General features: G+C 49.8%; 1 protein-coding gene across 1 annotated transcript in view; it reads right to left on the bottom strand.

The window, feature by feature from the left end:
• Positions 1–27,880, bottom strand: part of cacna1aa (calcium channel, voltage-dependent, P/Q type, alpha 1A subunit, a) — an 80,164-nt gene that overhangs the window by 21,142 nt on the left and 31,142 nt on the right. Inside the window, exons 8-39 of the mRNA XM_072705151.1 lie at positions 24,511–24,614; positions 24,278–24,393; positions 24,085–24,141; positions 23,791–23,871; positions 23,408–23,614; positions 22,838–22,950; positions 22,525–22,637; positions 22,284–22,415; positions 22,108–22,180; positions 21,574–21,691; positions 21,238–21,305; positions 20,950–21,056; positions 19,405–19,537; positions 18,662–19,317; positions 18,122–18,531; positions 17,755–17,899; positions 16,851–16,980; positions 16,695–16,754; positions 16,500–16,606; positions 10,811–10,910; positions 10,568–10,728; positions 10,320–10,460; positions 9,912–10,113; positions 9,562–9,726; positions 8,909–9,019; positions 8,271–8,354; positions 5,468–5,584; positions 4,675–4,740; positions 4,428–4,525; positions 2,735–2,885; positions 2,239–2,366; positions 1,014–1,110 (exon numbers count right to left, since the gene is read on the bottom strand). Coding sequence (XP_072561252.1) covers positions 1,014–1,110; positions 2,239–2,366; positions 2,735–2,885; positions 4,428–4,525; positions 4,675–4,740; positions 5,468–5,584; positions 8,271–8,354; positions 8,909–9,019; positions 9,562–9,726; positions 9,912–10,113; positions 10,320–10,460; positions 10,568–10,728; positions 10,811–10,910; positions 16,500–16,606; positions 16,695–16,754; positions 16,851–16,980; positions 17,755–17,899; positions 18,122–18,531; positions 18,662–19,317; positions 19,405–19,537; positions 20,950–21,056; positions 21,238–21,305; positions 21,574–21,691; positions 22,108–22,180; positions 22,284–22,415; positions 22,525–22,637; positions 22,838–22,950; positions 23,408–23,614; positions 23,791–23,871; positions 24,085–24,141; positions 24,278–24,393; positions 24,511–24,614 — 4,551 coding nt within the window. The remainder of the gene's footprint in view (positions 1–1,013; positions 1,111–2,238; positions 2,367–2,734; positions 2,886–4,427; positions 4,526–4,674; positions 4,741–5,467; positions 5,585–8,270; positions 8,355–8,908; positions 9,020–9,561; positions 9,727–9,911; positions 10,114–10,319; positions 10,461–10,567; positions 10,729–10,810; positions 10,911–16,499; positions 16,607–16,694; positions 16,755–16,850; positions 16,981–17,754; positions 17,900–18,121; positions 18,532–18,661; positions 19,318–19,404; positions 19,538–20,949; positions 21,057–21,237; positions 21,306–21,573; positions 21,692–22,107; positions 22,181–22,283; positions 22,416–22,524; positions 22,638–22,837; positions 22,951–23,407; positions 23,615–23,790; positions 23,872–24,084; positions 24,142–24,277; positions 24,394–24,510; positions 24,615–27,880) is intronic.

Genomic DNA, 27,880 nt, shown 5'->3' with positions numbered 1-27,880 from the left:
GCAAGCGTACTACCGTGGGAGAATGTGGCGTCTAGCGGACTGGCGGTGCAAAAGGGCAGAGAGGGTCCCTCTGTTCTTCCCCTCCTGCGGATAGACTTGTCGCTGGCTGGGCCTACAGACCCCGGAAAATCGCCCCCCCTCCCCCCCCCCCCACCCCTCCCACTTCCACAACCAGAAAAACAGAACGAAAGGCAAAGTAAGAAACACCAACAGTACAGACAACAGCCCCGGTCCCGTCCGGCTCCCTCTACCTTGTAGGCAACCCGTGCTGGGCATTTCCTCCCCAGGCCTAACGGCGGAGACATTTGCCTGAGCATCTCATACATATCAGTGTAAGTGATCCGGCCACTGTAGGGCCAGAGACACCGGGGTGGGGGGGGGGGGGTAGGGGAGGGGGGGGGATAACAACACAGAACACAGAGGAACAGGAAGTGTGCGGGGCACAGGAGGAGGGGGAAGGGGACACACAAAAAAAAACAAGGTTATTCTCTCAGCCACTCAGGGACACCGTCAGAGAGCCTGTCTGACCTTTGGCTAAGTAAAAGGTCAGGGGAAAGGCGGGTTTGGGTTCGGCGCCGAACTCGATTCTATGCAAGTGGGGCGGGTTGCATAGAACAGCGGGGGAGCTTCCAACAGGCAAGAAGCCCCACTGCTGAAGTGCAAAATGGCAGTCAGTGTGTCAATGCAGTTCCTATCCCCCCAGAACAATGCACGCTACCAATCCCACGGTGCCTAGCCACGGCTAAACAGCAAGCAAAAAAAAAAAACACAAGATGGTGAGTTGTAGTTTTTTTTTTTTTTTTAAATCCCCTGCGTTATTGCGGTGTTTTTTTTTTTTTTTTTTTTTTTGGTTCTCGGGGGTTTCAGTTCATGCGTGGCTTGTTTGCATTGTCCTGCACATTCTCGTTTGGAATCAGAATGCAGTAGGAATGGCAGAAAACAAAAGAGAAAGAAGCGACATTCATTCCAGTCTCGATGCTAGCAGTGCGTTAGGGTTTTAGTGGAGTTCAAACCTTGCAGGCCACCCTATGGGGGCATTTCTTGCCTAAGCCCAGGGGGGGGTCGATAACTCGTAATAAACTGTACATATCCTTATAATGAATGCGCCCGCTGAAAGAAGAATAGAGGGAGTTAGAGCAGACAACAGACAGCACAGACACTGAGACATCGGAAGGAGGACAGAGAGAGAGAGAGAGAGAGGCCCGTGGGCCACCCTCGGAGTCAGGGGCTGTGACTCTAGCTGACCTAAGCCGCTACTGGCTCCGTACTCGTGACTTTAGGCCACGAGGCCACCTTTTCTATATATATATAAAATTCAAGAGGTGTTCCTCGGAGCAGGAATCTTGTTAAATTATTTATTTAAATAGTACTTCTTAAGTACACAGGACTTGTACTACAGGGTCCACAAGTATTTCTGTTAATCCCTCTCCACGCTTGTTTTACTCTGTTTTACTCTATAACCATATTCATTATGTTACTCTGTGACCATACTCATTGTTTTACTCTATGACCATACTCATTGCATTACTCTGTTACCATACTCATTGCATTACTCTGTTACCATACTCATTGTTATACTCTGCTACCATACTTATTGTTGTGATTCCAGTTTACTGTTCTCCTTCCCAGAACACTTTCTTGTAGCATTTTGATCTCACATCGCTCTGCTGTTTCTCACTACCGCCCCCTGCAGTGCAGACTCCGCGACAGCACTAGGGTAACAGGCACTGGAATGCAGATACCAGGAAACTTATCGTGTCTGGGGTTGGTGGAGGGGGCACAGTAAGTTTTTACAGTATGCAGATTCCAGCAGGGGATGGGGGAGGGTTGGTCTTTACAACTCACAAGGAGCAGGGGAACAGGCAGACTGGGGTCTGCGGGTCTCACATCCACGTCCCCTTCTTCTGCACTATAAACTCTGCTCATTTCGTTAAGGACTTTATTTCACTGCTCACTGCTAATTACTCCAGGTCCACTGGAGATGTCTTTTCGACACAGATAGCCATTAAAACACATTTTACAGTTCAGACAGTATGTATCATGTCAGTATGTATCACGTCAGTGCTCTGTGGCCGTGTGTATCTGCATGGGACAGTAGAGTGGGATTATGTGGAGATTGTGAAGAATAATTAAGTAGGAAGGTAAGAAAGTAAGCTTTGTTGCATCTGTCTCTCTTTGTCTGTGTGTGTGTGTGTGTATATTAATGTGTTAGAGAGCAAGAGATGGATCAGTACTCACCACGCAGCCGGATCGTACTCGGCCCAAATGCGGACGTACTCATCAAGGTGGTGAGGGCCCAGGATGGACGAATCCCGGGTCAGGTACTCAAAGTTGTCCATGATGACAGCCACAAAGAGGTTCAGCATCTACACACATGTGCACACGCACACAGGAGCCAGGGAAAATGTCACATTCTCCCTCTCAAGCTACACTGATCATAAAAAAATGCTGAAAGTGTGACCTTCCCAAACACGACAGAGGAGTTATGAACGATGGTGGACATGGAGAAGAGGGAAAATGTCCAGCAGGAAGGCCATTTCTCAGCTATTCTGGGTGCTGGCTGTGTGCTGCTTTGTATGAAGGCAATTTTTCTTCACATGTGTGAAATGACATTAAAGTGGCTGGACTTGGAGAGGAAGATGAAAAGTAAGAGGTAGGTGATACATAATAAGGTCTAGAAGAAGGGTGACAGAAGAAAATGGGAGAGAAGAAGAAGATGAAGGAGAGCCCTCACCAGGAAGGAGCAGAGGAAGATGAAGGAGACGAAGTAGAGGTAGGCAAACTCGCTGCCACACTCCGGATCCTTGTTGCCGGAGCGGGGGTCGCACATTTTCCCCCCAAGGCAGGAGAGCATGATGTCGTGCCACGCCTCCCCTGTGGCGCTCCTGCAATACAGCTGCATCTGAGCATGGGTTCCAAGCACCTTCTGCAAAATAACTCAAGGAGTGGCCCCTACAGACATGAACCAAGCAGGTGTGGCCCCTACAGACATGAACCAAGCAGGTGTGGCCCCTACAGGCATGAACCAAGCAGCCGTGGCCCCTACAGACATGAACCAAGCAGGCGTGGCCCCTACAGACATGAACCAAGCTGGCGTGGCCTCTACAGGCATGAACCAAGCAGGTGTGGCCCCTATAGGTGTGAACCAGGCAGGTGTGGCCCCTACAGACATGAACCAAGCTGGCGTGGCCCCTACAGACATGAACCAAGCTGGCGTGGCCCCTACAGGCATGAACCAAGCAGGCGTGGCCCCTACAGACATGAACCAAGCAGGTGTGGCCCCTACAGACATGAACCAAGCTGGCGTGGGCCCTACAGGCATGAACCAAGCAGGTGTGGCCCCTATAGGTGTGAACCAGGCAGGCGTGGCCCCTACAGGCATGAACTAAGCAGGCGTGGCCCCGACAGACGTGAACCAAGCAGGCGTGGCCCCTACAGACATGAACCAAGCTGGCGTGGCCCCTACAGACATGAACCAAGCAGGCGTGGCCCCTACAGACATGAACCAAGCTGGCGTGGCCCCTACAGGCATGAACCAAGCAGGTGTGGCCCCTACAGGTATGAACCAGGCAGGCGTGGCCCCTACAGGCATGAACCAAGCAGGCGTGGCCCCTACAGACATGAACCAAGCAGGCGTGGCCCCTACAGACATGAACCAAGCTGGCGTGGCCCCTACAGGCATGAACCAAGCAGGCGTGGCCCCTACAGACATGAACCAAGCAGGTGTGGCCCCTACAGACATGAACCAAGCTGGCGTGGGCCCTACAGGCATGAACCAAGCAGGTGTGGCCCCTACAGGTATGAACCAGGCAGGCGTGGCCCCTACAGACATCAACCAAGCAGGTGTGGCCCCTACAGACATGAACCAAGCTGGCGTGGCCCCTACAGACATGAACCAAGCAGGTGTGGCCCCTTCCCTTTCATACAGTTAATGATCCCTAGAGCCACCCCAACCAAAACTCAGCAGGAAGTGCCATCCATGGTGAATCCTCTACAGAGCTTCCGTAAGCCGACCCCAGGAAACACAAGGCAGAGGACACCAGGCATGGGATGCTAGTCCATCACACAGTGCATCACACCCTAACTGTAACTGCTACAGTGACATTTCAGCAACATCATTTCATGTAACTCAGTGTTTATCAACCCGATCCACTCGGACCTCCGGACGGTCCATGTTCTTGCTCCCTCGCAGCTTCTGGTAGCAAAAACATGGACTGTCTGCGGGTTGCTGAGAGCCGGGTTGAGAAACACTGATCTAACTCCACAAAGAAGGAAGGCTCCAGCCCTGGAGATGTAAAACCATGACAGCACCCACTGAGTCGCCAGGCCGAAAGAAGAAGCTAAGGTTTTAAAGCTTTTCTGGAGTCGTAGACCTGTGACTCCATCACCATCAAGCCAGAAGCATACATAGACATGCATGCACAGACCTGAAGAGTAACATGAGGGCTTGGAAGAAGGTCCTGAAGTTGTTGTGCTGGTTGATGGCACTCTCTCCATCCTCATTGATCTCTATGTTTCCGAAAAGCTGGTGATAATAACAGCCAGATTAATAAGCGTCACTTCATATAGGCAACGGATCTCTGCTTAGTCAGTGTCTCGTACAGGTAAGTCGGAGCGAGAACGGTGACGGCAGGCTTGGCACAGACTGAGCAGGACGGCATCCCTGCAGCTCACCTGCATGCCGATGATGGCGTAGATGAAAAACAGCATGGCGATGAGCAGGCACACATATGGCAGGGCCTGTGGGCAGAGGGGCATGGGGCGGGGGGAACAGTGTCACAGCTCAGCTCCCGCTGCCGCAGGTCAAAGAGACACAAGTAAAACTTTCTGTGCTAGAAAGGACACGTGGGACTGTCTGTGCTTCGCCTAGTCAGTGTGTCAGAGTGTCAGTGCTACAGTGTTTGTGCTTCACCTATTCACTGTGTCAGAGTGTCAGTGCTACAGTGTGTCTGTGCTTCACCTATTCACTGTGTCAGAGTGTCAGTGCTACAGTGTGTCTGTGCTTCACCTAGTCGGTGTGTCAGAGTGTCAGTGCTACTCTGTCTCTGGGCTTCACCTATTCAGTGTGTCAGAGTGTCAGTGCTACAGAGTGTCTGTGCTTCACCTAGTCAGTATGTCAGAGTGTCAGTGCTACAGTGTCACTGTGCTTCACCTAGTCAGTATGTCAGAGTGTCAGTGCTACAGTGTGTCTGTGCTTCACCTAGTCGGTGTGTCAGAGTGTCAGTGCTACTCTGTCTCTGGGCTTCACCTATTCAGTATGTCAGAGTGTCAGTGCTACAGTGTCACTGTGCTTCACCTAGTCAGTGCAGATGATCTGGGCCCTAACCCAGTGTGTGGGTTAGGGTTAGGGCCCGCTGTGTGGGTCAGGGTTAGAGCCTGGTGTGTGGGTTCGGGTCAGGACCCAGTGTGCAGGTCAGGGTTAGGGCCCGGTGTGTGGGTTTAGGGTTAGGGCCCGGTGTGTGGGTACCTTGAAAGACTGCACGAAGGTCCAGAGCAGGATGCGGATGGTCTCGCCTTGGCGTAGCAGCTTGATCAGGCGAGCTGCCCTGAAGAGCCTGAGAAAACTCAGGTTGATGAAGTTGTTCTGAAAAACAGGGAATATGGAAGAGAAAGCAAGGAGGAGAGACATGGAGACGGAGACAGGAAGAAGAGGAGCAGGTAAAGGAAAAGGGCGGAGCCTACACTGGCAGGGAGGCTCACGCCGCCATCTTTAAGGAACAACAACCCAAAACATAGCAAGGGCACAGACAGTAGGGGCAGTTAGGGTGCAAGAAAGAGTCCAAATTAAAAAATAACATCAAGAACATAAAATCAAACAAAGAGGGTGTCTAAAACTGTCATAAATCATAAAATGTAACAATAATCACCCAATTGTTTAAATGAACTGCTTTTTAAGACAACCAAATGCACTGATCTATTGGGACGAGCAGGCCACAGAGCTGGGGGGGGGGGGGGGTGCTCCTCGTGCACAGACCGGGAAACCGCCTGGGCATGCATGGCAGTGATCCCCCAGGCTGGCGGGATGCCGGACGCGGGAGGATGGCGGGGGGGGGGGGGGGGGGAGGGGGTAGTTGCTTTTACTAACAACCTCTTAGATTGAAACAAAAGCCTAAGAACAGCACAGTGAAGTATATTATGGTGCCTCCTGCTCTATACAGGATTTACTTCTCAAAGGAACAGAAAGAAATGCATCAATCTCTAATTATATATATGGTCATGCTCTAGCACATTAAATGTTTTATTATAATGATAAAAATATATATATATATGTTTTTTAATTACCACCCTGGTGAGTGAGGTGGTAATCATTTATACATCATAATATCAAATCATTATTTCTTGAAGAACATGGTAAAACTCCACAGATTTCACCACAATATCTCCTGCACAGTCCTTGAAGACATGCACTGTTATTCACCTTCCTGCCACTAGAGGCAGTGTCACACAGCACAGGAACCTCTGAATGGGAGACTTCCTCATGCAGCTCCCTTTTAGAGCATGCTCGTGTTGGCAGCGAACGGAAGGTGGATCTGTGTTCAGAATGCATGTCTGTGCATTTTACTCTGCACTCTATCAGTGCATGTGCCTCTGAATCAGAATATATGCTGTGATGTTCCAGCGTGTCCCAGACGCAGTGCGTCATGGATGTCAAGCATCCATGCCCATGAGCGCGTAAGCGCACGCGTGTGCTGCATATGTATGCATGTGTGCGGCTCTACATGTGTGCACGCACGTGTCCCTGGCTAACATACTGTACGCGTGTGAGGTAGGTCTCAGCTCAGCAGCACGATGAATCGCATGCACAAAGGTCAAAGGTCAGAGAGAGAAGCACGTGCACCATGGCCTCGACAGGAAGAAGATGCAAAGAACTACAAACCAACCAGGTTCTACATGTAGATGTGGTTTTTTTTTGTGGGGGGTTGATTGGCAGCCATTGTACAAAGTCGGTTGGCATGAACACAGACCAGTTCATGGATGGACACATGAGTTTCATAGTGCATTTTGATTGGATGAATTTTATCAGAAGATGTAGGCGCCAATAAAGCACAGTATAAAGAAAGCATGTAAAAAGATAAAACAAGAAATAAATAATCATTATAGATATATTTTAACAGACCGTTCAGTCAAAGCAGACATTCCATTACACTGCTAAAAATTTGGAAAAAAATGTACACGCCACACTGCATGACACCCACACTGCATGACACCCACACTGCATGACACCCACACTGCATCACACACTGGCATTCTAAACTGGTAACAGGACAAAACAGAAAGAAGCAGACACAGCATTACAACACAGTGTACATGTTATTCTATCAGGGTTATGGTATAACTTTGCTGTTCCTCAGTATGAATAGATCACTTCAGTTCTGTCATCTAACTGGACAGTCAGTATTCTATATCTGTGTTACCTGTCATTCAATCTGCTCAACTGATTTGACCCATAATTCAAAACATTTGAAAGGCATTTGGCATGGGGAAAAATGTGTCAAAAAGCACACCCACTATTTATACTTAATGTTTTACTGACAGTGAACTATGCCTTATAAATGAGAGCTAATCATTCATGGTTCTGCTGCCTTAACTGGCCACTAGATGTCCCTCTCTTTGGGAAATCAAGGGCCTCCCTTACATAAGAGTACCGGTAGTCATTTACCTTCCACGCCACCTGTAATTCAGTCTTTCCGCTGTATAGCATAAACCGTCAATTTTTTTGCAGAAATGTGATTTATTTAGTCCAAGTTTCTGCTACATGCAAACATGAAATCCATACCCTGAATGTTGCGTTGGCGATGAGTGGAAAAGTAAGGATATAAAGTCTGATTTCAAGACAACACCACATGGTATGCAATGTAAGCAGCACTGTACGCACTGTAAGCAGCACTGTACGAACTGCAAACTGCACTCCATGCTTTATAAATAGGTCCAATAGAGATGAAAAGTTAAAGTAACACGTGGTATGCAGTGAACGTTTTTCAGTGGAGTTTATGTCTGACTGGCTATAGGTCTGCTATTGATGAATGTGAACCGGTGAATGTATCTTTGAACCCATGGCTCCCCCTAACCTGCCCTTGCCTGTGGATGAGCTATCTGAGATCTCCTGGAACAGTGAAGATAAGCAAATTTCTCTGATGGTCCTGCTGGCCTGTCCACACCCCACATACATAACACATGTAAAGTTCATACTTCAAACATGATGTCTGTGACATGCATACACACACACACACACACGCAAGCCGGCCGACTACCTCCTTCGGCAAACTTACCCCAAGCTCTGTCACCAAAATGTCCGTGATGCTGCCAAGAACAGTCACACAGTCGAAAATGTTCCACGCATCCTTGAAGTAGTTCTGTGGAGATATAAGGTGAGACGTCATTGTCAGCAAAGTGGCCTCAGAACAGGAGCTGTCTTTGGGGTCTACCTGGCCTTCACCACCAAGGGCACCACTAGAGATTTTGGGCCCCACCCCAGAGAAACCCAATTATGTTCCAACTTGTCCCCTTTCACAGTGTCGCTGATCACTGGCCAGACAAAGAAACAGAATTTTCCCTGTATTTTTCACGTAGTCATTTCTGAGAAGCTGACTATTGTTATGTAATAGTCCAGAAGTAACATGCATGATGCGGAAGTATTTTCTTTACTGGTTACAGGAGAGCATTGCTAATTTAAATGCCCCCACCATGTGGCCACCCTGGTTTTTCTTGCTACTCCTTCTCTGGCCGAGCTCTCTATCTTCACTCTCACACTCCTCTCCCTACTGTCTTTACATCTGCTCTCCCTTCTAAACCCCCCCGCCCTCCCCCAGGGTGTCTATACCCCAAGGGCTCTGCGAGGTTTCCGTCACTGGATAGGTGAGCGATAAGACACGGGCATGCTGGGAAGGTCACAGGAGGACGGGCTCACCAGTGCTCCGAAAGCAATGATCTTCAGAATACACTCCATAGAGAAAAGGCCAGTGAAAACAATGTTGAGGTACTTCAGAACGTTCTCGTAGGCGTCTGAGGCTCCGTTGTACTGCACACACATACACACACACACACACACACACACACACACATAGAAAACAAGACATATAAAGACATAAAACAGACACATTAGAACACACAAAACAGAAACACTCATATTTTAAGCAACTGGTCTCTTGTTCTTGAAAAGTTAAATGATTAGAGTGTTGCATTATCAATATAACTCCAATCATTATGGAAAGACTATACAGATCCTGAAGGAATACTGTAGCAGGAACTGCAGTAAGTGGACCAACCATACTACAATTACACTAAATAAACCAGACTACACTAAGCTCTACAATGATCAGAAGTAATGCACCGAGCAGTCGGTTATAGGAAAGTAAAGGAGCTCATTAGACTGTAGCCAGAGGCAGACATTTCAGGTCCAGGAAGTAAAGATCAAAACCAGGATTTTGTTTAAACCAACCAGTTGAGTATAAAGAGTCACAGTCACAGAATACTGGTTGGTTGAAACAAAATCCTGGTTTGGATTTTTACTTTCTGGACTTGAAATGTCCACCTCTGCCTATAGCGGGTCAGGGACTTTACCTTCATCATGAGCACCACAGTGTTGAGCGCGATCATGGCCATGATGGTATATTCAAATGGGGGCGACACCACAAACTCCCACATTCGGTACTGGAAGCTCTGCTTGTTCTGGGGCATATGGCGTGTCAGAGGCTTGGCGTTGATGGCAAAGTCGATGCAGGCTCTCTACAACACAACAGCCGGGCACATGGGTTAGGAGATTAGTGCTAACGTTAGGGTTAGAGGGTTAGGGTGAAGGGGTTAGGGTTAAAGGATCTTAGGTTAGGGTTAGGGTTGGGTTTAGGACTGTCTGAGCAGGTCACTCAGGGACACCAGGGATGGCCTTTTGGAGAGGGAGGGGCACAAGTCACCTCATTCTTTTCCAAACTATAGTCCTCCATCATCTTGTCTCCTTGCTCCTGGAATGTGATGATGATGAGAGCCACAAAGATGTTGACGAAGAAGAAGGGGAAGACCACGAAATACACCACGTAGAAGATGGACATCTCCATCCGGTACCCCGGGCTCGGGCCCTGATTCTCATAAGTCGCATCCACTGAATGTTTCAGCACCCTGAAGTGAAGACAAAGGTTCGCATAGTTTGAGTGCAGGAAGCCGTCTTGCCGAGAGGCAGCCGTAACGAATGGATGGGAACTATAGAATGCCAACGCAAGATATATATAGATATTACCGCCACCGATATTTTTTTCGAATACTATGTTCACCATGTTGACTGAATACGATCTACATGCAGCTGAATAGGAGATAGGGACACTCACTGCGGCCAGCCCTCTCCAGTAGACACAGTGAAGAGAGTGAGCAGGGCCCAAAGCACGTTGTCGTAGTGGAAATCGTATTTCTTCCACTCCCGCTTCTGAGCTCTTACTTCATTGTCACGCTCATACACCAAGTATTCGCCCCTGGAACAGTCAAACGCCATGGCGTGAGTCTACGTTCCCGAGACACTCTTAATCAAACTCAGCTGCTCCTGACCAACGGATCTTCTACTGGGGTGATCGGCGTTCACCTGCAGTCGCGCTCAAACTCCTTGGACTCGTCGGTGCAGTAGAAGAAGCGGCCCTTGAACAGCTGGACGGCCACCACAGCAAAGATGAACATGAAGAGCATGTAGACGATCAGGATGTTGAGGACGTTCTTCAGAGAGTTCACCACACAGTCGAACACGGCCTGTGCAGAGCAGACACTTTTAGCTAAACAGAGTAACTCACAGATCAGGAAACATACAACATCTTCGGACAAGGGGCCGGACCTTCAGCTTGGGCAACCGCTTGATGGTCTTCAGTGGACGCAGCACCCTCAAAACTCGCAGGGACTTGATCGTGCTGATGTCCTTCCCCTTACTGCTCCCTCTGCAGGCCATTTGGGAATGAGTTATTCAGACGAGGGAGGGTCCCTCAGCCACCAGCATTTTATTGTAGGTTCAGCATGTATGCTGCATTTTATCGGACAGATATAAATATTCCTGACAACTGGGCCCATGAAGCTAGTCAACAGAAATAGACAACCTGGGAACAAAACACAGTCTGCAGGCATTTCTGGAGGGAAACTCCAGCCAAAGCTCTTTCTTTTTTTGAATTGTATGGAGAGAAACAGTTAGTGGGACTTAGTTACCTAGAGGGAAGCTTCAATGGGGGGCGGGGGGGGGGGGGGATGGGTTTAGTCTCTTGAATGTATGAGGCTTTCGGTGTGAGCAGATGTTTCATCTGTGGTTTTTCTTGGTTTGTCCCTGAAGTGCGACACTATCATGCTATCACACTGTAATCAAAGCCCCTGTGACTGACAAAGTGCTTCTGCATGCAGCTTAAAATGAACAATTCGCCTCACTCTTTCTATTCGGGGTTGAACAGCTTAGTTTTGCTCCGAGGCCTGAACAAAAAAGTTAGAGGTGAGGATCTTCACCTTCATCCCCACTTAGTCTGAAGAGGTAATCCTCCTTTCATTGCTCACAGCTAATAATCGACGTTCGCCATCCTGTGTGATATATCAGCGGGACATTAAAATGACCCGGCGGGTCCTAGGATGTTGCGGCTGTAGGCAGCACAGAGATCTGTCCTTCCTGCATGTCTTCCTCGCCAGATGTGGGGCTGGGGAGAGGTTTTGTCAGGGCTGCCCGTCAGCCTGCTTTTAGCTGCTGATCTCCAGGCGATTTGCTGACTCGCTGCTCCCACCCATCTGCTTCCTAGCTCACTCGCATCTCGCTCCAGCGAATTGCGGCCGCACAGCCTGCCCCCGCCACCAAATGTTAAAAGCTGATACACACAGAAGCATGACCCAGCCTTCTCTTTGCTCCGGATGTCCTGCGTCAGGCTCAGAGGTCGGGGCGCAGCGATCTTAGGAGGTTTTGCTAACTGGACGAAATTCTGCACTGTCAGCATCCGTAAAATGTTGTGTGAACTAAAGCTGAGTCGAAAACTGTGATGAACACATCTAATTCTGAACTCTTTGTACTGATTTATTGGAGGGCGAGAAGGGCACAGAGAAAAAGAGACAGAGAGAGAGGGGGGACAGAGAGAGACACAGAGAAAGAGAGAGAGAGAGAGGGGGGACAGAGAGAGACACAGAGAAAGAGAGGGGGGGCAGATAGAGAGAGAGAGAGAGAAAGAGAGAGAGGACAGAGAGAGACATGGAGAAAGAAAGACAGAGAGAGAGTGAGGGGACAGAGAGAGACACAGAGAAAGAGAGGGGGGGCAGATAGAGAGAGAGAGAGGACAGAGAGAGACATGGAGAAAGAGAGACAGAGAGAGAGTGAGGGGACAGAGAGAGACACAGAGAAAGAGAGAGAGAGAGAGAGACAGAGAGAGAGTGAGGGGACAGAGAGAGACACAGAGAAAGAGAGGGGGGCAGATAGAGAGAGAGAGAGAGGACAGAGAGAGACATGGAGAAAGAGAGACAGAGAGAGAGTGAGGGGACAGAGAGAGACACAGAGAAAGAGAGAGAGAGAGAGAGACAGAGAGAGAGAGACAGAGAAAAAGAGAGAGAGTGGGGGGGGGCAGAGAGAGACACAGAGAAAGAGAGAGAGAGAGAGAGATAGAGTGAGAGAGGACAGAGAGAGACATGGAGAAAGAGAGACAGAGAGAGAGTGAGGGGACAGGGAGAGACACAGAGAGAGAGAGAGAGAAAGAGAGACATGGAGAAACAGAGACAGAGAGAGAAGTGAGGGGACAGAGAGAGACACAGAGAACGACAGAGGGGTTGCAATGGGCAGAATGGAGACTTACAAAAAAAGAAAGAGAGGGAAGCCAATCAGACCACTGTGAGCCATAAAGAGAGAGAAAGAGTGCAAGAAGGGCAACTTTACCGGGCACTGCTCCTGTAGACGTGGCCGGGCGAGGAGACGAGAGAGCGTCAATGACAGTGACAGACACAGAGGGAGGAGCGAGGAAGAGAGAGAGGGACACGGACAACAGGAGCACACACAGGAACAAGGAAGGGTTTGGAGGAGGAAAGACATCTATATGAGAGACTGAGAGAAGAAGAAAACAGAAAAAAAGCCTGCGTTTTGGTTACAACAGCGCCCCCACTGGCGCGCGGCTATAACGCTTTCCCAGTAGATCTGCAGTCATTTGAGAAGCTGGGGTATGAGCTTCAGATTCTGCAGAAGTCAGCAGGACAGCAGCACGTGACTCCTTTATGACAGCCTCTAACCAAAAGAGCCCTCAGCACCATGGATAATTCATTATTTCCTTCTCAAGTCTGGTACATATAGGACAATCTGAGACACAAAGGCCACTTAGACTTACAATCCATATATTTTCTGCCTTCTGTTGACATACTTTAATATATATACAGTATATACATCTATATATAATGAAGTATCACCTACGGCAGGTCGATGGAATTATCTGCATTCACATTAGGTTAGAATAATGTCCCAGCACCACTTCCTGTTGTTCAGGAAGATCACAGATGCACCGGAGTGCTCTGGCTTAAGTGATACGTGCGTCATACTGCATTGGTGTGCATCCACCAGATCTCACAGAGATTCTCCTACGGACTGTTGAGAAGTACAGAGACACACACAGGCAGGCCGGCCTCAGCCTCGCAGGCCGAGCGATCATGCAGTGTCCCGTCATGTGGCACAGACCATCACCCAAGGGCCCATATGAACCAGCAGCAGTCACAGCGTGTGGCCAGCCGCTCTAACGCCCCCTAGTGGGGAGCTGTAGACCTGGGATCCACTGGGATTCCACGGCGGTGACAGAAATGTCGTGCTTTACTGCCAGACGTTACAGACAGTTGTGACGTGAATAGGCCTTTGGCATGAGGTAAATAAGCACATGCTGAGTTTATTTAGGGAGTTTGTCTGAGGCTTATACAATGCCAGATCTCACAAGCCCAGGTCTACTGTACTGTTCATATGGATGGACAGTGAAGATGTAAGATCTGACCAGAGAGTCTTACATTGGGGCAAAAGAGAGGTGTTAGTGTCTTAGGGAGCCGGTACTGATTTGCATAGGGGCACACACACACACACACACACACACACACACCAACCTGCAATCATATCTTTGTGGGGACCACAAATGCTAATGCTAGATACGACCACCTTAACCTCTACCCAGCCCTAATTATAACCATAAATAACCACCAAAATACAAGAGTTTTTGCATTTTTTGTTTTTTGATTGAAGTCACAGATTTTCAGAAGATTGGGTTGTCTCTTACGGGGACCATGAAACTGGTCACCATAAGGTCAAAAAAACTGGTATTCAGCACTTTGTGGGGACATTTGGTCTCCACAAGGTAAGGTATATTTGGACCACAGACACGCACACACACACATACATACATACAGACACACACCCACAGAGACACAATACTACAGAATGGAAACATGGAGTGAGTACTTGGCTCACAGGCATAACGCCCCACTGTGCCCTGGATGGCCTGTCAGTCTCAGGATGCCACCCTAACAGAAAGAGCACCAAGTACGAGATGCAGGTTGAAAGAGGTCAGGGAAAGCCACGGAAGAAAGGAAGATGCGGTCCCTCGGACCAGCATGCGGGGGGGGGGGGGGGTGGGGGGATGCACGATGGAGCCAGTCCCCCGGTTATTCCCGTGGCTGAGAGGCTCTCTATACAGACCTCCTGCATGGCATCCACATCTACATACGCATACGTGTCCACTGTGAATGTATACCACGTGTGGGCGCACTTCCTCAGTCCGGAGTCCCTGTCCTGCGGCTATCGGGACCGAGTCAGGCTTTCACACTCAAAATCTGCCCTCACACTAATTATAAAAAGCCAGAAGATGCATGAAGTAGCATGATCTGGAAAGAATAAGGGCCAATAATCAGAGGAATTTCAGTTCTGTAGAACAAACGGACCTGCTTTTGAGATCCGCTATCCGACGTTGAACTGGCCACTTGGTAAACAGATCACAGAGCAGAACCAGAGTGTGACAGGTGCCCCCTTTTAATGGGTCTCTGACATCATCAAGTGGCGCCACATAGCTGGTGTACACAAAATGCCTCAGAAAAGGTTCACTGGTCCGTCGGCCTGCTGATGACAATTGGCTCTGGAAGATCCTATAAATCAGGATATCAGTGCGAGCTCCGAGGAGAGCAGAGCAGCGGATGCAGGTGCAGTGAGAGGAGCCGCTGCCCTTCACAGCTTGTCCCCTTGCCAGTCACCTTGGCAGTGAAGTGAATCACACACACTCTACTCTCCTGTTTGGATGCTAGTGGGCACTAGGACAAAAAACAGCTGGACCTGCAGTGGAAAATGTGTATAAGTCTGTAAGCTGCTGTCATCCTTAGAGGTTAATAACTGATTAATAAAATGTTGTAATTCCATGACATTCCACCAGGAGGCACTGGCACAGCCCAGATCCATGTATGAATCTATGAACAGCTGTCATCCATAGAGGTTAATAACTGATTAATGAGATGTTGTAGTTCTGTTACATTCCTCTGGCAGGTGCTGGCAGAGGCCAAATCCATGTATGAGTCTGCGAGTTGCTGTCATCCTTAGAGGTTAATAACTGATTATTAAAATGTTGTAATTCCGTGACATTCCTCTAGGAGGCGCTGGCACAAGCCATACCCATTTGTGAGCTGGCCTGGCACCTCTGGCTCTGCTCTGCTGTGCTCAGCCTGGGACCTGAGGAGTGTGTCCACACACCAGTGCACAGACACAGGCTCGTCTTACAAAGGCAGGCCTCTGAATAGCATCATGCCACGCAGAGTCTCCTGTCCCTGCGGCCGCTGTGCTGCCAGCCTCCCCACCCCCCTCACAGCACCCCCAGCAGGCTCCACGGGCCGTGCAGAGAAATTTGGCTGAAATACCTGCTCCAGAAGGGGAGGGGGGGGGGGACACAGCTTGCTGTTCCAGAACTGCCTGGGCACTAAAGGGTTACAGGTGCCTGGGGTCGTCACCCCCACGGAAATGAGCCGGAGGCAGCCGGTCTCAGGGCTTTTTTTGTGGGGGTGGGGGTAGTATTGGGGGTGGGAGGAAAAAGGGTCACAGAAGGGCTGCTGGGCTTAACTGGGTGGGTGAGGAGAACATAGATACAGAGAGAAGGATGGGGAGGTGGCTGGGGATGAGGGGGGGGGGCAGGTAGACCCCTCCCATAATAGATGGGGACTACGGAGAGTCTGGACATGAGCCCAGGGGGGCAGGGGGGTAAAGCTGCCATAGGCTTGAATGGACAGCTGTTCAGGAGGGGCCAAGTCACGGACCAGCTGACAGTGTGTGTGTGTGCGCGTGTGTAAGAGAGAGAGAGCGGGCAGGAGTGTCACATGACTGAGCTGAGGGGACATGAAGGACAATAATTTATGGCAGAACGAGACGGGGGAGGGGGGATCAGTCAGGCAGGGGGGAGGGCGATACTGGGCTCCATAATGCTAGTGGGGTAGCAATGTGGCCTCCAGACAGGCAGGGGGCAGACTGAGCAAAAAGTGGGAGGTCGTGGAAGAGGGGCGTCGGGGGTGACACTTACGTGAAGGCGAACGCCACCAGGGCACCACTAACCACTATAAAGTCCAGGATGTTCCACAGATCCCGGAAGTAGGAGCCCTGGTGAAGCACAAGGCCCAAGTCCACCATCTGCAACAGAGAGAAGGAGCAGCTTTGTGAACACAGGGGACTGCTGAGCACACAGTCCTGCACACAAGAGTACTGTAGCGACCCTCACCTTGATTAACATTTCGAATGTGAACACGCCAGTAAAGACGTAGTCAAAGTACCGCAGAACCTGCAAACGGACAGAAAGACGAGAGAATGTAGGAGCAGTAAACAGCAGTAATACTGTGCGAGGCGGGTAGACTTGTGGTCAGGTGCACCCTCTCACGTTGTTTCGGGGTGAGTCGGGCTGCACAGGGTCTTCTGCCGCCAGGGCAATACTGCTCATGGCGATGACCAGCAGAATGCACATCTCGAAATAACGTAAAGTCACAATGTAGTGACACAGCCTGCGGAACCTGGACAAAGGATAACGTCAGAACACCGGTGAGACCTGCATTGTCTGTCCATGGGGACCACATGAGCGCTAGGCTAATATATCATGCTACGCTAATACATCCGGCTAAGCTAATATATCATCCTATGCTAATGCATCATTCTGTGCTAATATATCATGCTATGCTAATGCATCATTCTGTGCTAATATATCATGCTATGCTAATGCATTGTTACTACCCTGTGGCAAAATTGAAGAACAACGGACAACAGAACTTCATTGTAGACTACACTGTATGAAAACTCCAGAGACAGTCGACATAAGCAGACAGATACACAGACAGACAGACAGAGAGACAGGCAGGCAAGCAGATGGATAGACAGACAGGCAGACAGTCAGACTGACAGAGATACAGACAGACAAGACAGGCAGTCAGGCAGAGACAGACATATAGACAGGCGGACAGTCAGACTGACAGAGAGGCAGACAGACAAGACAGGCAGTCAGGCAGAGACAGACATATAGACAGGCGGACAGTCAGACTGACAGAGAGGCAGACAGACAAGACAGGCAGTCAGGCAGAGACAGACATATAGACAGGCGGACAGTCAGACTGACAGAGAGGCAGACAGACAAGACAGGCAGTCAGGCAGAGACAGACATATAGACAGGCGGACAGTCAGACTGACAGAGAGACAGACATGCAGCCAGGCAAGCAAACAGTTGGAGGGACAGACAGACAAACAGACAGACAGGTTGGCAGACAGACAGCCAGGGGCCATGCAGGCCTTCCTACGGGTTAGTGGTGGACAGGATGAACATGGAACTGTAGGGTGGCATGGGTTTGGGTCCGTTCTCATCGCCTTTATCATCATCGTCCTCCTCTTCTTTCTTCTCTTCCTCCTTCTTCGGCAACGGCTCCGTGTTGGCATTCTTATTTACTGCAGAGCCAAGAGGAGATGAGAGTGTGATGAGAGGAGAAGTGCACAGGAAGCCAAGAGATGCAGACAAGCCTGACAGCATCGCCTCGCGCTTCCTCTCACACATGTGCACGCGCACAGTGAGTCCACACTCACGACCCCATGCATAATGTTAAGAACGTAAGGCTCCATTACAATGCCTAATAGGGAGAGTAAGGTAAACATGCGTGCGGCTGTGCCCACCCTGCAGGATGGCATTGTTGGAGGGGAACACCGGTGGCATGTCCACTGTGGTGTGATCCGGCTTCTTGGTGCTTGTCTTAGTAGGGGTGGACGCTGGGTTCGTGAGGATGAGGCTGTTCTCAGAAGCCTTCTCTGTGTTGCTGTTTCCGGGAGCCTTGACAGCATTGGGCGTACTGTTGGACAGGACAGGGCTGCTTGCGTGATTGGCAGGACTTGGGAGGGACGAGGGGCTGTGATTAGACAGGATATGGGGGGAGGTGTGGTTGCGAGCGGCGGTGACGGTGGGCTGCGTGGCCAACTTGCTGTTCATCATGTTGTCCATGTCCTCGCTATATTGGCTGTCCTGCCGGGTCAGGCTTTGCTGAATCGGCCGGGTGGTGGACAGATGCGGTCCATTCCCGTGGCCGTCTCTGCGTGTGGAGGGAGTGGAGGAGGAGGAAGAGGGGGTGAAGGCCAAAGAAACGTGAGGAGCAGAAGAACACAGTTGGCAGACAGTTAAAATGGGCGGCATGCATTTTTTTCCGCTCCCTCCATACTCACTTCCGGACCCGGTGCTGCCGGGCACGCTCCCGGTCTCGGTCCCTCTTTCCGTCGTTGTCATATGTGGACTGGGCACCGTGGCGATGGCGTCTCTGTCTGCGATCCCCACCATCCATGTGGTCACAGTCACCGTCAGACGGCCTGCTCCGGTTCCCCCCCTCGCCCGGTGGGCCTCTGTGCCGGCTGCCTCGTCCCCCTCCCCCATCCTCGTCCTCTGGTGGGCGGCGGTGTTGGCGAGGTCGCCGGTGCTCCACGGGACCCCCTTCGCCGCGGGGGGACATGCTGCGTCCCTCCTTGGCACGGCCGGCCGCCGGCCGGTGCTGGTGCCGGCGATGGGGGTCCCGGTTGCGGTCGTCAGGGCCGTCCAGGTGAGGGTAGGGGTGCTGGTTCTGACCCGGTTCGTGCTCCTTGCGGCCCCGGCGGGACTCGGTAGAGTCGGCCCTTTCGTAGGGCTGCCTCGTTCCACCGCCTCGCTCATGGTAGCGGGCCTGCTTGCGCGTGAACTCCTCAGCACGCTGCTGGCCGAGGCGCTGCTCCTGTTCGTCACATGGCCTGGTCTTGTTCGTGTTGTTGTTGCGGTTCTCCTGAGGATCCACCACCAGCGGCCGGTCCAGGTGGGTCTTCATGTCGGGCCGGATGTGGCGCGAATAAGACACCTAGGTGGTACACAACAAATGTTACCTCCAGTGAATGCCAACATGCTCCCTAAGAAAATGACCCTTTTCAGCAGAGCCGGAACCCACCTTCCAGCGGTCCTCCGGGTCCAGCTCGTTGTAAAGAGCCTCCCGGCTGGTCATGAGGGTCTGTCTGCGTAGCTCGCTGGTTCGCTGTTCCCACACGGACTTGGAGCCCTTGTGGTTCTTCTGCTGTTCTTTACTGCACACAGGACAGACGGAGCAACACAGAGGGATCAAGGAGAGAGGTAGAAGGGAGCCATACATGGTGCGAGACTGTGGTCCTCTGTAGGAGCTTCGTGCGACAGAGAGGCTGGAGGGACAGAGGGTCCTCGACCCACATAGAGGCAGGGGTGAGAGTCACCTCACAGTGCCAAGAGTGACAACACAGGGGCTGACACAAATCGAGTAACATCGATTTCCCAAAGTGATGCTCGGGAGAGCCCCGATGCAAACCACAAAACAGCAACATTGCAGGAAACGACGCATAACATGAGAGAGAGCTAGAGAGAGAGCGAGCGAGGAGGACAGTGGAGAAACACCCGTCATCTATATGGGCACAGGAGGGAATCAGGGCCAGAGGCGAGAGCCTGAGGTAACTATAAGCCTGCACAGCTACAGAGGGCCAGAGGTACAACGAGAGCAAGGAAGACGACAAAAGGCAAAGGTGGCAAAGGAGTAGAGAGGAAGCAAGGAACAGAACCAGTAAATGAATAAATACCAGTCCAGCGAATGTTGGGCTGCGTTGACACGCTCTGTGCTTACTGTCACTCTGAAGAGGAAACAGATGACATGCATGTGGAGATCTCAACCCTGACAGCCTAATTCCAGGAGGACACACCCTGCTAGGATATGCCCAGTAAATAAATCCAGGCCACCTAGTCAAGTCACCCAACACCAGCCATTGCCGTTTCTCAAACTGGACATCGATACCCGCAGAAAGACACATTCCCGTAACACAGCCATAGTCTAAAGAGCACTGAAGCAGCTTCGATAGGTGACTGCATGCCGGGGAAATCCTCGGCATCAGAATAGTACATTATGTTCTTGAGAGCCCCTCCTGTTCAGATATCTAATTTAAAAATCTAATTCCCTCCCTAAGGTGAAGATTATGGCGTCATTTTTTACATAATAGTCAAAGTTCCAAGCGCAATGTTGGTCTCACTCTGACGGTTTGTCTGTCAGAGCTGACGGTCTCAGATCTCCGAAGCCCAGAATCACAGAATGAACCTGTGTTATTCCAACCAAGCCTTTCAGCTACATTGGGATGGAGAAAACACCAACCAACACCAACACCATCCGGCTACGACTATCTAAAGATCCTACTGCAGGCAGATGAGTGTTTCCTGCTCCTGTACTACAGCATGTGTGTGTCTAATTAGATTGCCACCCCCCACACACTCGCATTATTCTGGAGACCCTTATCAGGTCTGACATGATTCTCCCAAGAAGTGGATTGTTTTAACGAAGGAGGGGGGCGGGGTCGAAGACACAGAGAGGAAGCATCCCCGGGGAGCCGTCCCTCTGGAAACTGGTTCGAGGGGATGTTGAGGGACAGGCCGCTGAGGATTTTGCACAGAAATAGCATGTTGGGGAGAAGAAAGAGAGACTTACGCGGCGATGGACAGGTTGGCTGCGGACAGCGGGCTCACTTCCGCAACCTCCTTGGCTTTCTGGAGGGCGATTTTCTGACTGGCGGCCTCCTCCTCCTCCTGCTCATCCTGGAAAAGAACAGGCCAGCCGTGAGAGGAGGAGCTGGCCGCAGACCCAAGGGGAGAGACCGCTCACGGGCACCCTACAAAGTGTGCACACTTGGTCCTTCAGAGCGCAGGAGAAGAACGACGGCCTAACAGTGAAGGCCTGAGAGTGCGGCCAGCGCCGGCGGGCCAGCTGCTGCCATACCTTAGTCAGCTCCTGGGCGTTGGCTAGGTTATCCACAGCAATGGCCAAGAATACGTTGAGCAGAGTGTCTGAAAGGAGGGCGTCAAGGAAAGCCGAGCTGATGTCATGGGAAAATACAAGAAACTGAAACATATCAGGGCACGTTGATGAAGGAGGCCATACAGCGTTCGCCATACAGAGGGCACCTCACATGCAATCTCACCAGCTCTTAATTTTCAACCTGGAGCTGAATTTAAATCCATAAATTTGAGCAAGCAGTCAATAACCTCAACCCTATTATGATCATGGTACGTGTGACAGCCTAAAACAGGCGCTGTGATTTGGAGAACAGGATACAGTTGCCGAAGAGTGTCAGGACAATGAAAAAGATGGAGAAGACCATGCCCTTGTTCACGCCGCCCTGAGACTCGATACCATCATACATGACCATGTTCCAGTCCTCTCCTGTCAGGATCTGTCAGAGAGAAACCCGAATTCATACATTCACACGTTAAGATGGCACACAGGGAGACAGCCAACAACACAAACCATTCATGGTGCTGGGAACCAACAGAACACACTAACAGGGAATGTTTTGAACATGCAATTCTCACGAAGACAAAGAGACTTTTACTCAGAAGCCTTTACTGCAGACCAGAGTTAGAAGATTGCATAAGATGTTGATTTTAATAATTCAGCGTTACACATTTCGCTCAGACCTGCACTGACGTCAGTGCTTGAGAATCTCTGCAATTTCTTAAAAAATAAGGGAACTGAGAGGCAGAGTGAGGAGCCATTTTTCTGAGCTGCGCCTTGTGTGGTGCAAAGGATGACACACTCCTCTAAATGGATTTTCACCTGTCCTCCTCCTCCTCCTCCTCCTCCACTTACCTGGAAAACTGTCATTATTGCTGCAGGAAATGTATCGAAGTTGGTGGGAGGTGTGCCACTCTCAAAATTAAATCTGGATAAATAAAAAAACACAACAGACGACAGACATTTAAATCACTGGCATGTAAATTCGGAAAGGTCAGCCAGGTCATGGGAGGCTCTAGCCGGCTACTGACTGGCCGCCGAACAGCTGCATTCCCAGCAGAGCGAAGACCACGATGAAGAGAAACAGAAGGAACAGCAAGCTGATGATGGACTTCATGGAGTTGAGGAGAGATACGACCAGGTTCCGAAGAGACGCCCAGTACCTGGAGAAGGATGGGAGTGCTCAGTCCAGCGGAGAGAGACAAGCTCCAGAGAGCCAGATTGTGAACATGACACCATTTCAGGAGCTCAGGGCAGGTGCTAGAGACTCACTTTGTTACTTTGAAGATCCTGAGCAGCCTGAGAGCTCGTAAGACGCTGATGCCAAAGGAGGTTCCAGGCTGGATGATTGCCCAGAGCACCTCGAATATGCTCCCCACGATAACCTGCCACACAGCAGGACACGGGGTACCGTAAGCATCATCTGCATCCTCGCCACCGACAGCTTGTATGCAATCAAAAGCTAAGCCGAAGAAAACATTCCAATAAGCCAATGATACACAGACTAGTTCATTCAGTTTGAGAAAATAAACAACTCTGATGACAATATGGAGGGAGCGGACACAGTTCTCTGCGGTAAACTCACAATACAGTCAAAGCAGTTGAAGGACGAGTGAAAATAAGGCTGGGTTCCCAGGCCATACATCTTTATCAACATCTCCGACATGAAAATGCCCAAGAATATGAACTCTGCGAAATCTGGAAACAGAAGCAGAGACAGACAACAATACTGAAAGCACAGTCAAGGTAGGAGTTTGGCATCATGCACCAGACGTCACATCGTACAAAGACGGCTGCAGACTTACTGAGCTTGTAGAGGGGGACTTTTGTGGGACATTTGAATAGAATCACAAGCTTCACAAGCATTAGTGATAATTTCGGATGAGATTGTCTAACAGCATAAATTCCCTACAACATAAGGTTAAGGTGACCCTGCCAAATTAGTCTATCAATGAGCTTTGTAAATGTGAATGAGATATCGGAGACCTCAAAAACTATTACGGGAAACTGGTAGCAATGCACTCAGGTTATCTTGTGAGCTTCACAATCAACAGTCTTAGCTGTGGATCTCTAAACTGCCACATGGCCGAGGAAGATCCACACTCTCGCTAGTTAGGGTTAGTACTCCTGGAATGGGGATGGCATGGGAACTCACAGAGGAAGTCGGAGAGCAGGTCCGGCTGGTTGTAGTGCACGACGGCCACGCACAGCGTGTTGAGGCCCACCAGACACAGCACGGTCCAGTAGAAGGCCTGCGTCTTCACTATGTGGCGGATGAAGAAGCGCAGGCGTCTCTCCTTCTTGTTGAAGGAGGAGCCCTCTAGCTTTGAGCTCTTGATACTGGACCGGGCAAATGGTGAACCTGCAGAGAGCGAGCTGAGGTATGAGGCCACTGGTTCCACACGTGCTTCATCGTCTCACTGACCTTCTCCTTGATCGCTCTCCATTCCGCGGCACCACAACTCCCTAGGTCAGTTACTGACCAATTACTGCCCTGGCTATGTGTCTCTCTCTCCACCACCGCCCTTGCAGTCTCACCTACGGCAATGTCACCTTCTCCTTCCTCTGGGTTAAGAAGATCAGTCTTGCTCTTCTTCATGGTGGGCCGTCGCCGGGAACCTACGGGAGGAAGATCACATACCGAAGACGCTAGAGGGTTTTTCTACAAGGCCTGTTTCTTGATTCATGTGGCCAGGGTGGGCCGCCGGATTTTGTAGAGACAGAAATAGACAGATGGAAGGAAAGAGCGAATGAAAGAAGATGCGGTAAACGAAAGAAGAAAAAGCAATGTGACAGAGAGAGCATGAAGAAGTAAGGAGAGCTGTCAAATACCATCAAAGGGCATTCGATCATCTGTGTCGTTATCCTCATCCGCCAGGATAACCTCCTCTAAAGAGACAAAATAGACAATGATTCCTTTAATCAGCCCGTAAATACACATAGATACACACACACACAAAATTTCCATCAGTAGTGTTCAGTACAGAGCTCGGTCCAGTTGCTCTGACTGTCAGCGGCAACATACCAGCTTTGCAAATCCACTCTAGGTAGCCATTAAGCTCCCGCTCAATCTGCTGCTGTCTGCGTAGTTTGAGAAATTCGCTCCGGTTCTCCACCCGCTCCCTTTCCTTGGCAAACTCCCTAAGAGACACATCCGGCATCAACAGCAGGCTGGGATGGATGTAACGGTGGAGACTTAGTGGAAATTGAGGAAATGTCCATCCCATGGACAGGGAAGGAGAGTGCAGTGAATCTCACCCTGACAACACTCCCAGAACCAGGTTCAGCATGAAGAAGGAGCCGATAATGATCAGGGGGATGAAGTACATCCAGTTATAGGCACTTCCTGAGGCATCATTGCTCTGAGGAGGGGACAGAGATGTACAGAGGACTTGTGCTGATGCTGCAGAATTGCAACCCCACCCAGCCACATACAGAGCCCACTGCTCTCATCCAAAGGTGACAGGGGAAGCCACAGATGTATAAATCTACGGTGACAGCTTCTCAAGAGCGCAGCAAAGCCACGGAAAAACAACACTGGCAAAAAGTTTTCCGCTGCAGCGAAACCAACTTCACACGAGTTTCCATAGGTGATCCGGAACATTCTGTAAGGTGTCGTACTGCACCAGAGAAATGACTTTACATTTAACTATGCGGATTATTTATAAGTGGTGATATGCTTTTATTATCCTTTGGGCCCTGTGGGTAATTTATGGTGTTTGTTTCAGGGCTTTACAAATGAGTAAGGCAATGAGTAAATATTCTTCCCAGAATATTCCATATTTGGCTCCATGCTTTTATCTAGACTTAGTGGACAAGCTATACTGTGATCAACAAAGCAATGCTTTATGTTATTCTAACAGGAAGTAGTTAACACACTGCCATTCATTGTGAATATTCCTGCAAATGGAATCACTTTGGATTAATTAGAAGAGGGAAGGGCTACACGGCTTTTCTTAGGATGAAATTGATACTTCAGTTTGTGTGAAAGCGCAAGAGAGCATCGGGCTGTTACTGTAACTTATAATATTGCACTATAATGTGATATGAAATATAATTGTGTAATAGTCAATATCATTCTTTGCAAGGAAAGGCACTTTAGGCTATAAGGCTCCCACTCCCTGATAAGCAAATGCCCTCGGGGAACAATGCCAGGGAAGATAAACGGGAGAGGAAGATAGAGGGGGACTGACAGACAGACAGGAAGTGGAAGTGAGGGAGATCAAGCACAGTGCTTTGTGGGTACTGGGATTTGGGGTCTAATCAGAAAGCAGAAGGAGCTGCACACTGTTTATAATACAAACAATAATGGATGACTTCTGCTTTCTGTTCAATGGGATCGTAACTCTTAGCCAGTGAGATTCTTGAACAGACCCTACTGAGAGGTGTGGAGAAAAACAACACCAAGTCTGATGAGTGAGTAACACAAATGACTCTATATTTGATGGCATACATAAGCAAAGTTAAGAGTAACCAATCCGAGACCTAAGGCTGACACAGTGTACATACACAGTGTTTCACTAGCCAGGGAAGATCAGACAGCACTTCCTTGCTGCGGGAATATAAAGCCCACACATCACCGTGATCTATGCAGGTGCCAGAGAGTTACGGCACTGACCAGAGGTACTATGATATTGCACCATAAAACACCAGACAAGACTACATATTTGTAAGTGTGCACAGTTAACATCTATACATCTTCTAAGCACCTATCCTGTGCATGTCACGAGGGCCCCAGAGTCAATGCCGTGCGGCACAGGTCACAAGGCAGGGGTACCTCCCGGATGGGATGCTAATTCATCATAGCACATACATGATGAGCTAGCTGGAGATGCCAATTCAGTTCAGTTCAATTCAATTAATTTTTATATAGCGCCTTTTACAACAGAGTCACCCCAAGGTGCTTTACATGGGTGTGTTGTGACACAACATCATTAAGTGAGAGCAATACAAAACAGGGAAAGGAAAGACAAAGAAATGAAAGAAATAAAGCCAGATGACAAAGGAGGAGGGGAAGCAAAAACTGCGAAGTAGGGAGGAAAAAAATCCTCTGGGGGTCCAACCTCAACTGGCTGCCCACCCCCCCCCCCTTGTGCATGCCAACATTATTGAAAACAGAAAAGAGTGGACATGCTTGCTAAGGTCAACAGCATGTCTTTAGACAGCAGGATTTAACCTGAATGACACAGACAGATATAGATGGGGTTTGAACCCTGACCCTGCATGAGTTCCCCAGTGAGCCTCACTGCAGTCAATACAGCCAGAAAAAGGAGCCCAGCCTGTAGCTGAGCTTGCGTAGTAGAAATGGGATATTCTGTGTAACAATACAGATACGATGCATGATTATCCGGGTATTTATGAAGACCTCTTGATGTTTATCCAGTAGAGCATTAATGACACCATGCTGGAGAGTTTTAAAACCTGTGTGATCAAGTCCTTGGCAGCCAGAGGTCCTGCTGCCGTTGCCAAAACAGGATGATTTATGCTCCCTAAAAACAGCGGGGGGCCCAGCATTCCCGATTGGTGCAGATTATAATACCCTGTCCAAGACCCCAGCCAAGAGAGGCCATCATTTGTAAAGAACGTCGCTTCTGTTTTCCTGTGTATCTTGGCATTTGATATGATTTCACACTGGACTTGGATGACCTTGAGACAGCATAAGATGGACAGGCGGTGGACCTCCTGATGCGTGAAGGTTCTGCTGTTCAAAGGGTGAGCAGCGCGTTTGGTTAAGCTGCTAACAGCTCCATGCTAACAGCTCCATGCTAACAGCTCCACGCAAACAGCTCCACGCTAACAGCTCCACGCGAACAGCTCCATGCTAACAACTCCACGCGAACAGCTCCACGCTAACAGCTCCACGCGAACAGCTCCATGCTAACAGCTCCACGCGAACAGCTCCATGCTATTAGCTCCATGCTAACAGCTCCACGCTAACAGCAATGGCAAAAGAATCTGCTGTGACTAAGCACAGAGAGCAGGGCCACGTGTCCATCAAGGCTGTTTAGCCAGGACTCCCAGAAGGTTAACTGAGCTCTTACTTTGTCACCTTACACCTAAGTCTATGTAGCGCTGGAACATTAAAGTTTGGCGGCCCTGTCAGATTTATTTACTTATTTAGCATATGATACAGAGCTAAGTGTGATGTAAAATAATAATCTAAGAAAAGGCCTGAATGCTGCATTATCATGAAGGTCTTAAATTTTTAATCCAAATGATTAAGCAGACACATCACTTTGTCTTGAAGCTTAATATAGCACAAATATCATATAGGTGGCATTATGGAGAGCTGAGGGACAAAAGCCGGTAAGAAAAACACAAATAATTAGCGGCTGAGCCAGACGTCCTCCTGTCTGACCTGGCCTCCTTGTCTGCCTCGCTGCTCACTGTACACACACTGCAGTCTTCCTGGCCTGGCCTCCCCATCTGACTCGCTACTCACTGTACACACACTGCAGTATTTCTGGCCTGGCCTCCTTGTCTGCCTCGCTGCTCACTTTACACACACTGAAGTCTTCCTGGCCTGGCCTCCCCATCCGACTCGCCGCTCACTGTACAAACACTGAAGTCTTCCTGGCCTGACCTCCCTATCTGACTCGCCGCTCACTGTACACACACTGCAGTATTT

This window comes from Paramormyrops kingsleyae, chromosome 22, assembly GCF_048594095.1.
Source record: "Paramormyrops kingsleyae isolate MSU_618 chromosome 22, PKINGS_0.4, whole genome shotgun sequence".
In the NCBI taxonomy this organism is placed as follows: domain Eukaryota; kingdom Metazoa; phylum Chordata; class Actinopteri; order Osteoglossiformes; family Mormyridae; genus Paramormyrops; species Paramormyrops kingsleyae.
This window is presented reverse-complemented; position numbering and strand designations above follow the sequence as displayed.